The following is a 14,209-nucleotide window of genomic DNA, read 5'->3' as shown; positions in this document are numbered from 1 at the left end:
ACAACATGAAGAATGACAACAACTAAAAACAATTTAATTAAAGCAGACTCTTGTTTCCAGACTCTGTTCACTCTTGAGTAGCAAGAATCCCACAATAATACGCCCATCTGAAGCATCCTTTGACAAATTTGGTATCTCTCACTTAAGTTCCCTCCAGCTAAATTTCAGCCCCTTGATAAATTCCAAAGAGAGAGTACCTGCCATTCTGTTTCCTGCTGAAATCATTGACACATTGTGCATCTTGCAAAGAGTTTTCTCAGTGCTGCTAAGACGTCCCGGTTCCTCAGGCTGTATATGAAAGGGTTCATCATGGCAGGCGCAATGGTAAAAAACACAGCGTTTATCATGGCCCTTTGTGCTGAATAGGAAGCGGCAGGTGTCATGTATGTCAAAATGGCCGTAACGTAGAAGATCCCAACCACACACAGATGGGACAAGCAGGTCCCCAAGGCCTTGTGGCTACTTCCAGAGGAGTGTGCTCTGAGAACTTGAAGTAGGATGGCTATGTAGGAAGCCAGGATGACTGAGATGGGGATGAGAAAAACTAGGAAATCCCCAAAATATATGACTTTATTGAAGGCAGAATTGTCAGAGCAGGACAACTGTACAAGGGCTGGATAATCACACATGTAATGGTTGATCACATTGGACTTGCAGTAGGGAAGAGGCAGTACATAAAGGGAACAGGTCAAGGCCTGCACAGAAGACCAAAACCAGGCAGCAACTGACATGATGTTGCAGATTTTGCTCCTCATGAGAACCGGATATTGCAGTGGTCTGCAGATAGCCACATACCTGTCATATGACATGGTTGCCAGGATGAGGCACTCTGTCCCACCCAATAGCAGTATGACAGAGATCTGCACGACACAACCATAGAGGGAAATGCTGTAGCTCTGGGTTAAAAAATTCACTGCCATTTGGGGAACAATTGAGAGAACTTGGCAGAGGTCCATGAAGGCTAGTTGGCTGAGGAAAAAATACATTGGGGTCTGCAGACCAGAGTCTGTCTTGATCAGAAAAAGAAGGAGGCTGTTCCCCACCAGAGCTACTATGAACATGAAGAGGATCACACCAAGGAAAACCATAGGTGACCTTTGATGCTGAAGTCCAACAAGAAGGAACACGGTCCATGATGTTGAATTCCCCTCTACCATCCCTCCTTCATTTGCCCAAAATTCACCTGTAGACTCAAGGAGAAGACTTGTGAGAAGTGGTGTGCCAAATTGTAGGCTTGAATCCACTGTACACATAACATAAACAACAAAAAGGAGAGTAGTTTTTAACATAATGGATTGTGTCCAATGCTCTGCACACGTAGTTCTGCTGGTGCAACAAGACCTCCTCTTCTCTACTCCCCCCATGAGTCCCCCCAAAATATTTAGGGGTTCCCAATCCTCCAGCTGAGATTTTGAGGGTTCAGTGGGACAGCTGGAGGGAAGAGGAAGTTCTATTGAATGCATTAAAGTCCATATACTGCCCAATATGTTAGAGGTCTCTCTGGGTGCATCTAGATTCTCACTACTTTGCTTGTGGGATTCAACGGCATAGCAGCAAATTCGGGTTTCTCAGTTAATGTGGATTGGGTTCTTTGGTGCAACAAACCTACTCCTGTCCGTCCCCCCTGCAGCCGTCCCCCTCTGGGCAACAGAAGGTGGGGAAATGGATGGGAAAGTGTAATATAATGCAATCTCATTTAATTGGCCCTCAAAGTTGGATAAATGCTCAATAAGCAGGTTTCTTGAAAGTGCTCCAATCCTATTTTCATACATGTAAACCGCTTAGAAGCCTATTTTGGTATCAAGCATTATATAAATATTACTGCTAATAACAGATGGGTAGGCAATTCAGTCAAATAGCATGTTTTCATGACTGCAAGTAAATTCTTAGGACTGAAAATATTTCTCAGTTTCTACTCTTTTATTATTTATCCGGTCTGCTCCATATTTAGACACTACCTGATTTCTGGTTCAAAAAGGTGAATTTCTAAAATTAACTTCCAAACTGGAGAATTTATTACAGTGGTACCTCAGGTTACATACGCTTCAGGTTACAGACTCCGCTAACCCAGAAATAGTGCTTCAGGTTAAGAACTTTGCTTCAGGATGAGAACAGAAATCGTGCTCCGGTGGCGCAGCGGCAGCAGGAGGCCCCATTAGCTAAAGTGGTGCTTCAGGTTAAGAACAGTTTCAGGTTAAGTACGGACCTCCAGAACGAATTAAGTACTTAACCTGAGGTACCACTGTACTTGTCTCAACAATCATTTCCTTCAGTTTGCATCTATCTTTTCATCCTGTCTATGTTATTAATGTGGATGACATTGGAAACAAAACAAAAGGCACCTCATTGCAGGAAAACACTGCAAGAAACTAAAGACAGATCACCATCTTGATGTGATCGTGTGTGTGATTGCAAAATAGTGACAACTGTCAGCAAAAAATTTATCTGAACAGAGCTTTTCGGTATTTGAAGAAGACAATAATCTTCACCATTCACAGAGCCTTAAATAGTGAGCCAGAATTAAAGATAGCACATGTACAGGAAGAATGCAATGATAATAAATGTTGCTTAATTTAATGGCTATTAGGATGTAAGGCAAAGATGCCAGAATCTTACTCTGCTAGTCTATATGTCTTCATGACTGAACTCTTTGAAAACATTAGCAAAACATTCAAATGGATTTTGTTACCCTGACATTAAAATGTACATTTCCAAAGTTCCTAGAAAACACAGATTCTTACACATTCTAAATCTATACATTTTACGTTTTATCTAATGCAAAATTCTGAAAATAGGTGTGTGGAGCTGTCACTGATATGGTCCAATCCAATCCAAATCGCTTTTCACTGATATGATAAACAGTTACGTTTTCTCATTTTTCCAATCTTAAATTCATTTCTCGACATTCCCACAGCAATTTGCAATTAATAATATTTTTTTTAATACTCATGAAAATTCAGGTGCCATTTAGTGCTTGTTTCTCCTAATAATACACATTTTTGCAAGCAATTGTCCTTACACGTTGGTTGGCAAAAGATGAAAGACAGCTGTGTTTCAATTTGCATAGTGGTTTTGGAAGTGTGAATTAATTTTAATGCAAATGAAATGAAATGAAATGAAATAAACCAATCCCTAATTTGTATTTATCTCGCTCTCTTTTTAATCCCTTGGCCATTCCTGGAGGGTAAGGCAGGATATAAATTAACTAAAATACACTAAATAAATAAATACATACATACATACATACATACATACATACATACATACATACATACATACATACATTTTCTTGTTTGATTATATTCTTGCATTAACCATATGCTTACAATTGTTGAGTAAAAATAAGTGAATTAACATGATGGACCATCACACTTCAAAAGATTGCATCCAGAGTAGCCCCATTGAAATTAATGGCCAGGACTAACTTAGGTCCATTAAATTCCATGGGGCTATGGGGCTTGATGCAATCCAAAGTAACTATGACTTCTACAAAAGTTAAGAATTACATACCTGTGCCGACCGCTTCTGTTTACAACAGCAAGAAGGGAGAAAAATTAGTTTCTTAAAATGAAATATAATTGCACAGGCTCCGTTGAAAAACATTCATGCTTCTGTTGTGTTATAATTAAATCTTTTTCAATCGTTACTACTGCTATACCTCTCCAAATTTAAAGGGGTGACAACTCTTCTTCTACTGCAAAAATAATTTCTCCTATATTCTATGTGAAAAAGAGACATGTCTTCTTCATTGATGAGAAAGGTTAACATTCATTTTATATTCAAAAGTAGTGGGGAGGGATGCCCTGACCTATATTCATGGCTGCAGAGCTCCATGTGCCTTTGCTTCCCTTTAACATGCTTGATTTTTAAAATTCCAAACAATAAACAAAACCAATTCATACTCTCTTATAAAGCAACATGCATAAGTCGGAAAATATCCTAAGCTACACTTACAGCAAAATGTTTGCTTAGCTCCACTGGCTCCCTGTTTCTAGAGACAGGAAAAAGATAGGTGCCTTTTGATTTTGAAACATTCAAACCAGAACCAGTATTTCTCATCCCAATGGAGAAATGTTCAGCCAACTCCATCTTTAGGGAATTTGGCTCCGAGTCCAAGATTTTAATTGTTACCAAACTTTAATGCAGTTCAAAAGTGAAAACTTCCTACAACTCACATCCCAAAGTTGCTGTAACTTTCTTGCACAGTATTTTATAATGTTGTTGTGGATGAGGATTCATGCTCCCACCCTTCTATTGAACAATAAAAAAAGAAGAAGATTCAAATGTTCAGTGGTGAGGTCCTATTTATGGGCTCCTCACAGACATGGGGTGCTGGGCAATGTGAAAACAGGATGCTCAACTAAAAAGGCTGAGCCAACAGGGTTCTCCTTATGGTTCTGGGATGCGGGTGGCGCTGTGGTCTAAACCACGGAGCCCCTTGGGCTTGCCAATTGGAAGGTCGGTGGTTCGAATCCCGTTGCTCTGAGCCAGCTCCTGCCAACCTAGCAGTTCGGAAGCATGCCAGTGCAAGGAGATAAATAGGTACCTCTGTGGTGGGAAGGTAAACAGCATTTCTGTGCGGTCTGGTTTCCGTCACTGTGTCCACTTGCGCCAGAAGTGGTTGAGTCATGCTGGCCACATGACCTGCAAAGCTGTCTGTGGACAAACGCCGGTTCCCTCAGCCTGAAAGCAAGATAAACACCACAACTCCATAGTCATCTTTGACTGGACTTAACTGTCCAGGGGTCCTTTACCTTTTACCCTTTTGGTTTTATGGCATTGGGCAGACTAGGAAGACTTGCAACCTACCTTTTAAGGGTTGCATGCCAGTGGTGGGCTGGGCCAAAACAACAGTTAAAATTCTATCATTTGGAAGATGGAATGGACCTCAAGGGTCCTCTAGTCTAACCCCCTGCAATGCAGAAATCCCAGCTAAAGCATCCATGATAGATGACCATCCAAACTCTGCTTAAAAACCTACAAGGAAGGAGAGTCCATCACCTGTCATGGGAGCCTGTTCCACTGTCGAACAGCTCTTATTGTCAGAAAGTTCTTTCTGATGTTTAGTTGGAGTCTCCTTTCCGTAACTTGAAGCCACTGATCCGGATCCTACTCTCTGGAGCAAGAGAAAACAAGTTGGTTCCTTCTTCCATGTGGCAATGCTTGACATATTTGAAAATGGCTACCATATCTCCTCTCAGTTTCCTCTTTTCCAGACTAAACATACCCAGCTCCCAAACTGTTCCTCGTAAGGCTTTATTATATTATGGGTCTACTAAGACCCCTAGATCCCTTTCACATATACTCCTGGCTAGGTGTCCCCCATCTTATATTGGTACAGCTGACTCTGCCTGCCTAATCGCAGAACCTTGCATTTGTCCCTTATGAAATTCAGTTCGCTAGATTGGGCGCGGTTCTCCAACCTATTAATGTCATCTTGTATCCCGATTGTGTCTTCTACGGCATTAGCTACCCCTTCCAGTTTGGGGTCATCTACAAATTTGATGAGCATCCCCTCAATTCCTTCATCCAAGTCATTTACAAATATGTTGAACAACAACGGGCACAGGGAAAGCAGTGGGGCAAAGGCAAACTGCCCAGCCCCATGCCTAGAAAGCACAGGGCAAGCAGAAAACTGCTCAGACCCATGCTTTCTAGCAGTGGCGTAGCGTGGGTTGCCAGCTCTCAGGGCCACACAAAGGGGGTGGGGAATGGAGACCCAAGGGATCACAGTCACAGAGATTTGTTCTGCTGTCAGGAGAGGTCACTTCCTGGTTTGCATTTAGAAGCTGTTTTCAAAGAAGCCCAGCAATGGAAACATGCATACGTATGGAGGCAATACGGGGTGTTGAAATTTTGCACCTCCCTAACAATTTTGCAACTGGGGCAACTAATAATAATAATAATAATAATAATAATAATAATAATAATAATAAAAAAATTTATACCCCGCCCATCTGGCTGTGCCCCCACCACAATGCTACACCACTGCTTTCTAAACATGGGACAAGCAGATATTTGGACAAGCCCTCAAACCCTCTGTGAATTTCTGAAGTCGTCCAAGTTGGTGGTCATCACTACATGTTGTGGTAGCAATTTAAACTGCATAAAGCTGTGCTGTGTGAAAAGGGACTCCCCCCCCCCTGTCATGAATCATTCCACATTCAGCTTGGGTGGATGACCCACAAAAAGGGGTTGGAAATCTTCCTTTTGCTATCCTTTCTCCCTTTGCTAATGCTAATGAATCCCCTAGCTAATTGTGAAGGTAGAATGACCATCCTACCTATCCAAATAAATAAGAATTACACTTACGAGGACGAGTTTTTGTGTCTCCATGTAAGCATCAATATTTACTGTTCCTACATCATAGATAAAAAGAGAAATCTCATCATTTCTTAGTTCTAGTTGCAGCAGACATTATGGAGAGTATGAAACTTGAGTCAAAAGTGGCTTCTGAGAAGGAGAGCATGACACTAGAAGTACACAGGCACATGCTTGCAGAAAATCTCTGAAAACTCTGGGCATTGGTAGGTGCACATGTCTAAGGAATAAAAATGTCGCCTTTCATAAAATCATAAGAGGTCATAAGGCCTCAAACAGTTACAGCTTCTGAGTAGATGGCTGCAACAGCTAAGAAACCACAGACTCACTTAGAGGCTTATCTTTACTGGCTTGTGGTTAGAATGCCCAAAAACAGGGCGGATTGCTGTTAGGCTATGGTTTATCAGGACACCTCAGCAAGCTTGGGCAGGGCATATCTTATGCATGCCTAAAGGGTAGTTAGAGGGTGGCTTTATCGCTTGAGTAGATGTGTGAAAGCATAGGAACACCCCGCCTTATTTGAGTAAAAGCGATTAGGAGTGATGGTCCCTGGATTTAGAGGAATAGGAGTTGTCAATATGGGGTGAGCCTCCAGCCAATGGAGGAGAGGGGAGGAACTTGTGATAAAAATGTGTGTTTTACTAAATGGTGGGTGTGCCTGTTTTTGGACACCCATCCTTGCCAGTATGTATCTAGAAACATTTTGCTGCTTCACCAATTTTGTTCAGGTTTCATTTTAGGCGTCCCTGGACCCCAGTCTTCGGACCAGTGTTTCATTTCCAACAACATGGTAAGCAGCAAATTAGATATCATTAAATGTCTGGCTTCCCAAACAAGCTAGAAAAAGCTCAGAATGTTGCCTGCAAAGGCATTTCCCACCCCACCCAAAAGTCAACCGAAATGTCACCCAACATGTTCAAGTGTCAAGTGTGACACTTATCTAGACTTCAAACACAAGCACAGCGAAGGCACAGGAAACAGGGAAAGCACTGCAAATAAGGTGCGGGGTGTGTGTGTGTGGAATAAACAGGTGGAAACTGATCATATTGGTTTGGCTATTGCATGACGTGGATTCTTCAGAGTAGCCAAGGAGGCAGGATGGAGGCTGAGAGAGACTAGTACGGACAGTCTATAAACAGACATTGCTTCTGTCCTTCGTCATAACCTTCCATTGTATTTCCGGAAGTCGATTTCACTGGCTCCTCCAGGACCTGCCCATTTGTTTATCTAAGAAATAATTTTGAGCACTGCACATTTTGCATGGAGTTTTCTCAATGCCGCCAACACGTCCCGGTTCCTCAGGCTGTATATAAAAGGGTTCGTTATGGCAGGGACCATGGTGCAAAATGGTGCACCATGATAATCATGGACTTCTTTGCTGTGTAGGAGGACGCAGGGGTCATATGACTTTATTGAAGGCAGAATTGTCAGAGCAGGACAACTGTACAAGGGCTGGATAATCACACATGTAATGGTTGATCACATTGGATTTGCAGTAGGGAAGAGGCAGTACATAAAGGGAACAGTCAAAATAAAAAAATTCCTGCCAGTAGCACCTTAAAGACCAACTAAGTTAGTTCTTGGTATGAGCTTTCGTGTGCATGCACACTTCTTCAGATACACTGAAACAGAAGTTGCCAGATCCTTCTATATAGTGAGAAGGTGGGGAGGGGTATTACTCAGAAGGATGGTGGGAATGGGTGATTGGCAGATAGCTGAGATGAGCCTGTTGACGACTCTTAACGACTGCAATAGGTCTTACAGGAAAAGGCAAGGGGTGAGAAGGTGAGAAATGGCTTAGTCATGTATAATGAGATAAGAATCCAATGTCTTTGTTCAAACCAGGTCTCTCCATGGTTTTAAGTTTGGTAATGAGTTGTAATTCAGCAGCCATTTCTCACCTTCTCACCCCTTGCCTTTTCCTGTAAGACCTATTGCAGTTGTTAAGAGTCGTCAACAGGCTCATCTCAGCTATCTGCCAATCACCCATTCCCACCACAGTTCAAGAAGGACACTGACAAACTGGAACGTGTCCAGAGGAGGGCAACCAAAATGGTCAAAAGCCTGGAAACGATGCCTTATGAGGAACGGCTAAGGGAGCTGGGCATGTTTAGCCTGGAGAAGAGGAGGTTAAGGGGTGATATGATAGCCATGTTCAAATATATAAAAGGATGTCACATAGAGGAGGGAGAAAGGTTGTTTTCTGGTGCTCCAGAGAAGTGAACACGGAGCAATGGATCCAAACTACAAGAAAGAAGATTCCACCTAAACATTAGGAAGAACTTCCTGACGGTAAGAGCTGTTCGACAGTGGAATTTGCTGCCAAGGAGTGTGGTGGAGTCTCCTACTTTGGAGGTCTTTAAGCAGAGGCTTGACAACCATATGTCAGGAGTGCTCTGATGGTGTTTCCTGCTTGGCAGGGGGTTGGACTCGATGGCCCTTGTGGTCTCTTCCAACTCTATGATTCTATGATAGTGATCATTTTTAAAAGGAAGACCATGTTCTATCTAGATTCCAAACATGGATTGAACCACTCTGTGATTGATGCAATTTCATCCTTCTTAGCATGTCTATATGAGATGGATTCAAAATATCCCTATAGTTTTGCAGACTGGTCATTTTTTGCACCAACTGATATACCCAGGCAAGGTAATTCCAGTGACTACGGTCCTTTCACATGTACCATTGCCCATCTGATTGCTTCTGCTGCCCAATTACAGTTCATACAAAAGGATATGGCTGCCATTAGACCCTGGATTGCAAAAGAAATAATGCAGTACTGTGGGAAAACCTATTTTGAAGGACAAGACAAATATTTTCAAGTGGAAATTGATGCTGTTCCTCCCAAGAAGAGACAAATCTTGAACGAGAGTCACATTACTGTGTCTCGATCATGCCCAGAGGGATGGAAGGATACACTAACCTATTGCTCAGATATTTTACCTTCCTTGTTTGAAGGCTGCTGGTCACTATGTTTCTTGAAGGAAGGGTGCAGGAGGCCCAGTGGTGACCTAACTATGGTTTACTGTGAAGGAAACTGCAAGGACTGGTACCACTGCTTTCGCATAGGCATTGATTCAAAAGATCTTCCAGAGGTTTTTGTGTGTCCAGACTGTCAATCCACTGTGGCCAAATAGATTTTGAAACTGTGAACTCTCATATTCCACAGGTTGGTATAATACAGCAAAATCCAAACATATAGTTTTCATCATCATGGCAGGGATGGTCCTTTTCCATAGAATTCTTATTTATGGAGTTGGTTTTTATATCCTGCTTTTCTCTACTTGAAGGAGTCTCAAAGTGGCTAAAAATATCCTTTCCCTTCCACCCCCACAACAGACACCTTGTGAGGTAGGTGGGGCTGAGAGAGTCCAGAGAGAAGTGTGACTGGCCCAAGGTTACCCAGCAGCCTGCATGTGGAGGAGCGGGGAAGCGAACCCAGCTCATCAGATTAGAGTCCACCGCTCTTAACCACTACACCACAGAAACGTATCTCTTAAAACTCTGGAGCAAGCTGCTCAGTTCAGCCTCATAGTGATACTGATTTGTGGAGGGAAGGTTGGTGATGAGCAAGATCTGTTCCCATTTCCCAACACAGAGACAATAGAGCAGTTTCTTTTGGGGGCTGAACCTGCAGAGTGTTTCTGTTCAGAATTTCCGTGGCAGAAATTGGCTATGTGCCTTTATAAACATTCAGCTTCTCAAATCGAACCCCATCATGAAACTTTCAGGTGTAGCTGTTGGAGGTGGAGGGCAGAGAAGGTGCTAGTCCTTACCTCCCTCCTCCCAGCCCCATGATCAGTTGCCCAATGGGCTGAATTTCAGGGCTTTTGCATGTAAAGGGCAAGCTTGTTCTTTACTTGTTTAGATCTTTAAACTTGGGAGCAGATATTTGGCTCCATCTCACTTGCTGTCAGTCATTGTGGCGGTTCTTCTAAGGGGGGGGGGGTGTTGTTAGGTAAATCATATTGAAAAGCAGAAAGTTCCTCCCATCTTTCCTTTCCGTTCAACATATCGGCATAACTTTGTTTCTTTGATATAGTCCTCAGTTCATTCCGTCCCATCGCTCCATCATCTCAATGGTAGATTTATTTAGCAGATAACACACTCCTGACCTCGCTCGAAGCATGTGCGTTTACTTCTCCAAATTTTTCTTCTTCTTAAGCAACACAGCCAGTTTCACTCCTGAAAGCAGCATCCGGGAGTTCCAGAACTCGCACAAGGGCTTTCCACCCAGTGCCCCCACCCCCTCCTTCTTTCAAACTCGGGAGTGGTTTATGGGCAACTGCGGGCGAGGCAGCGTCTTCCCATCCCCTGGGAAGATGAGATAGACTGATATACTCTCCATAATCAGCCTCTAATTACCTCGTGCGAGCTGGAGAGATGGTATTGTCGGCCATCTTTCAAGGCGCCCCTAGCGGCCCCTGGTAGCCAGTCCAGTTCTTGGTGAATTTAAGGCGTTCTTGCTGGTGGTGTTTAAAGCTCTAAATGACTTAGGCCCCAAATATCTGAGAGGTTGCCTGCTTCCCTGCAAGACCCTCTTGAGCAAGCATCCCCAAACTTGGCCCTCCAGATGTTTTGGGACTACAATTCCCATCATCCCTGACCACTGGTCCTGTTAGCTAGGGATGATGGGAGTTGTAGTCCCAAAACATCTGGAGGGCCAAGTTTGGGGGCGCCAAAAATGTGAATCTGCTTAAGGATAACTGTGAAGGATGTTGGATTGAAGAGAAGGGGGATTTGGAAATATGGACAAATCAGAAGTTGTTACTGTTGGGCCGAGTTACTGTGGAGGGGATGAGGGCTGCTGTGTTGCTGGGGATGTTGCTTTTGTTTCAAACATTGCAAGCTTTGGATAGGATGGAGGGTTACAGGAGGTGGCAGAGGGATGCTCCTAGAGTTGTTTGGCAGGGCAGGAAGCCTCGAGTAAAACTTAAGATATTGATGGATGCCAAAGAAGGAGGTGGACCTGCCCTGCCAGACCTTTAAACTTCGTTGTGAACCATCTGCTTTTTGCTGGTTGAGAGAATGGTTGCTTCTTGAAAACACTGAAGTGTTGGACAATGGCAGACAAAGTTGATGGACTATATTGAATTGGCGGAAATGACTGGCAAGATCCGAGACCAGGGTGAAGAGTCGGTGGAAGAAGATTGGAAAAAGTTTAAAGACTATTTATAGAAATATTGTAAAATTAAGGAATGTTAGAAAAATGTTGGACATGGCTTTAGTAGAAACGTCATTGTTGTGACGTGGGGTTTGTGATTTCATCTCTCTTGATATAACATGCTGGAGACAGTTCTCTAGTAACACTTCTATATTAAAGCAACAAGACTAAGGTCTGGGGAGAGGAAAGCTACATTTATAGGGACAGGGAACTAGCAAGCATCATAGCATCCCGGAAACGACAACTCTTCCGCTCATGGTTTCCGCCACAACCTGGGCACCTGCCTCGGTGATCTTTGTGCACTGTGCAGGCCTGACGCACTGACTCGACCCCACGGACTGGGCTCTGGCTCGGAGTAGCCTCTAGCTCGTCCATGGCATGTGCAACTTCTATCTGTGGCTTAGGGGCCTTGCGACTGGCATCAAGCTCCTCTCTTTCATAATTCTCCATGGCGGTGGCCTCCTTCAAGGCTGAAGCAAGGGTAACCTCTTCTTTAGCCACGATGCGTCTTCTGGCTTTCTTGCTGCTCAGACCACCGACAAACCGATCCAGGAGAGTCTCTTCCAGATTTTGGAAGTCGCAGTGCTGAGCGAGCTTCCGCAGTTCAGCTAGAAATGCAGATACAGACTCCCCAGTACGCTGCTGCCTCTTATGAAACTCCATCCGCCGGGCCATCTTGGTCTCAGTAGGCGCCAAGTGGCTTGTTAAGCAGGCAAGAATATCTTTGAGAGATGTCTCACTTAGCTTCGCTGGAGCAAGCAATGCCTTGGCCAGCTTGAAGGTCTCAGGCCCACAGTAGCTCAGGAATGTGGCCCTTCTTTTGCTGGCATCGGTGATCCCTTGAGCCTCTGCGAAGAACTCGAAGCGTTCGACATAGTCTTCCCACGTGTGGGGCTCTGATGGCTGGAAGGGCTCCAATACCCTTGGACTCTCCATTGTCCTGTGGGCAGGGTCGTCTTCTCAGCTGGCCAGTGAGTCTTGTTCTTAGCTGCAATCCGGACTCTGAGGCAGGGCTGCGTTTAACCGCTCCTCAGCATTCCGGATCCCATCCTCATCACCAGTTGTTGTGACGTGGGGTTTGTGATTTCAGCTCTCTTGATATAACATGCTGGAGACAGTTCTCTAGTAACACTTCTTTATAGGGACAGGGGACTAGCAAGAAAGGATACATTTTGGAGGGAACAATATCAGGCAATCACAGTCCTGCCTTTTGGAGGGAACCAATAAGACAGAGGATCCAAATACAGCAGCTTAAATGAACCAATAGTAGCTGTACCCTCTGGAACCAAAAGGTTGTTACTTTACCCTAATGCAAATACAGACAATCATAATACAGATATAAAATCCTTTGACTCAATACACAACAGTCATAAGGAATTAAGTATAAATAGATTAATAGAAAATTAAAGGAAAAGTATGGCAAGAATGTGCTAAGATAATTATAGAACAGAAAACAGAGTAAGATGGAAAGGAATTGCTGAAACAAATAATAGAAGTGGAATACAAAAAGGGAGGTGTGAGGAGGCCGCTGGAAATAAGTGAATGAAATATAAGATATTGAAAATGTTTGAGGTGTTTTTAAATCATTTTTGTTTGTTTTTGTTTGTTTTGTTAGTCTATATAGCATTTTTGTATTGTATTTGTACTGGTTTTTTTCCTCTTTTTTCTTTTGTTTGTTTGTAGTGTTGTATTGGAAATGTTGAAAAAGTAATAAATATCATTTTTTTAAAAAAAACAAATCAAGGCCTGCTTAAAGAGGCACATTTTTGCCTGGCGCCAGGCAGGTGTTTAAATTTCATTGCATTCAAATCCCATATTTTTGTAAGCTCAAGGTGGCATACATTGTTCACATTTAATACCGTATACTGTGTATAGTTTTACTGTGTATACTGTGTTAGTTTTATGATGTTAGCTGCCCTGAGCCTGGATCCGGCCAGGGAGGACGCGGTACAAATATACCTTTGTTGTTGTTGTTGTTGTTGTTGTTGTTGTTGTTGTTGTTGTTAATAATAATAATAATAATAATCCCCGCAACACCTCTGTGAGGTAGGTAAGGCTGGCCTTCTGACCAGAAGCCGGTGGAAAGGGAGTTTTGTGAGTCTCTCTTTGGTTATGTTTATGCTTCTACTGGCACCATACAACATACCTCCACATGTGGTGGGAGTGCCCCAAAATCCAACTATTCTGGACAACAGCCACACGAGAAATATGTAAAATAACTAAGCAAGTATTAGACATCACCCCAGAATTGACCCTACTAAATATCTTCCAAGACAACAATGCCCATTTACACCACAAAGAACTCATAACCCACCTACTTTCAGCAGCCAGAAACACCATAACCAGACACTGGAGAGACCTGTCACGGATAAGCATGGACCAATGGTACCAAATAGTATGGGAAACAGCCTACTAGAAAAATTAACCAATAAACTGAAACTGACACGGGGGGAAACAGAAGAAGACGCCTCCTTTATCACATACACAGCCCAACAAGACAATGACAATAATCCACCAACAGCATACAAATCAATATGGCTAACCTGATCCAAAACACCCACCCACCCCACTCACACATGAAAACAAAGATCACCACAGCCAACCACAAACAACCACACCCTAGGCCAGCCCCAACCTCTCTCACCACCAAAGGAACACAAGTGAACAGCACAAGCAACGCTGACATCAAACCCTACATACATTAACCATAATAGAAACATCGCC

At 43.2% G+C, this 14,209-nt stretch overlaps 1 protein-coding gene across 1 annotated transcript; it reads right to left on the bottom strand.

Annotated features, from left to right (window-relative positions):
* LOC310700913 (olfactory receptor 2AK2-like) lies at positions 1–920 on the bottom strand (the record flags this gene model as incomplete). Its single annotated transcript, XM_083490865.1, has 1 exon — positions 1–920. One exon carries the CDS (start codon positions 918–920, stop codon positions 222–224), a length of 699 nt encoding a protein of 232 aa, XP_083346991.1. The 3' UTR covers positions 1–221.
* Positions 921–14,209: the final 13,289 nt, after the last annotated feature.

The sequence above is a fragment of the Podarcis liolepis genome, assembly GCF_965112155.1.
Source record: "Podarcis liolepis genome assembly, chromosome: 2".
In the NCBI taxonomy this organism is placed as follows: Eukaryota; Metazoa; Chordata; class Lepidosauria; order Squamata; family Lacertidae; genus Podarcis; species Podarcis liolepis.
Note: the sequence above shows the minus strand (reverse complement) of the source record. Positions and strands in the feature narration are given on the sequence as shown.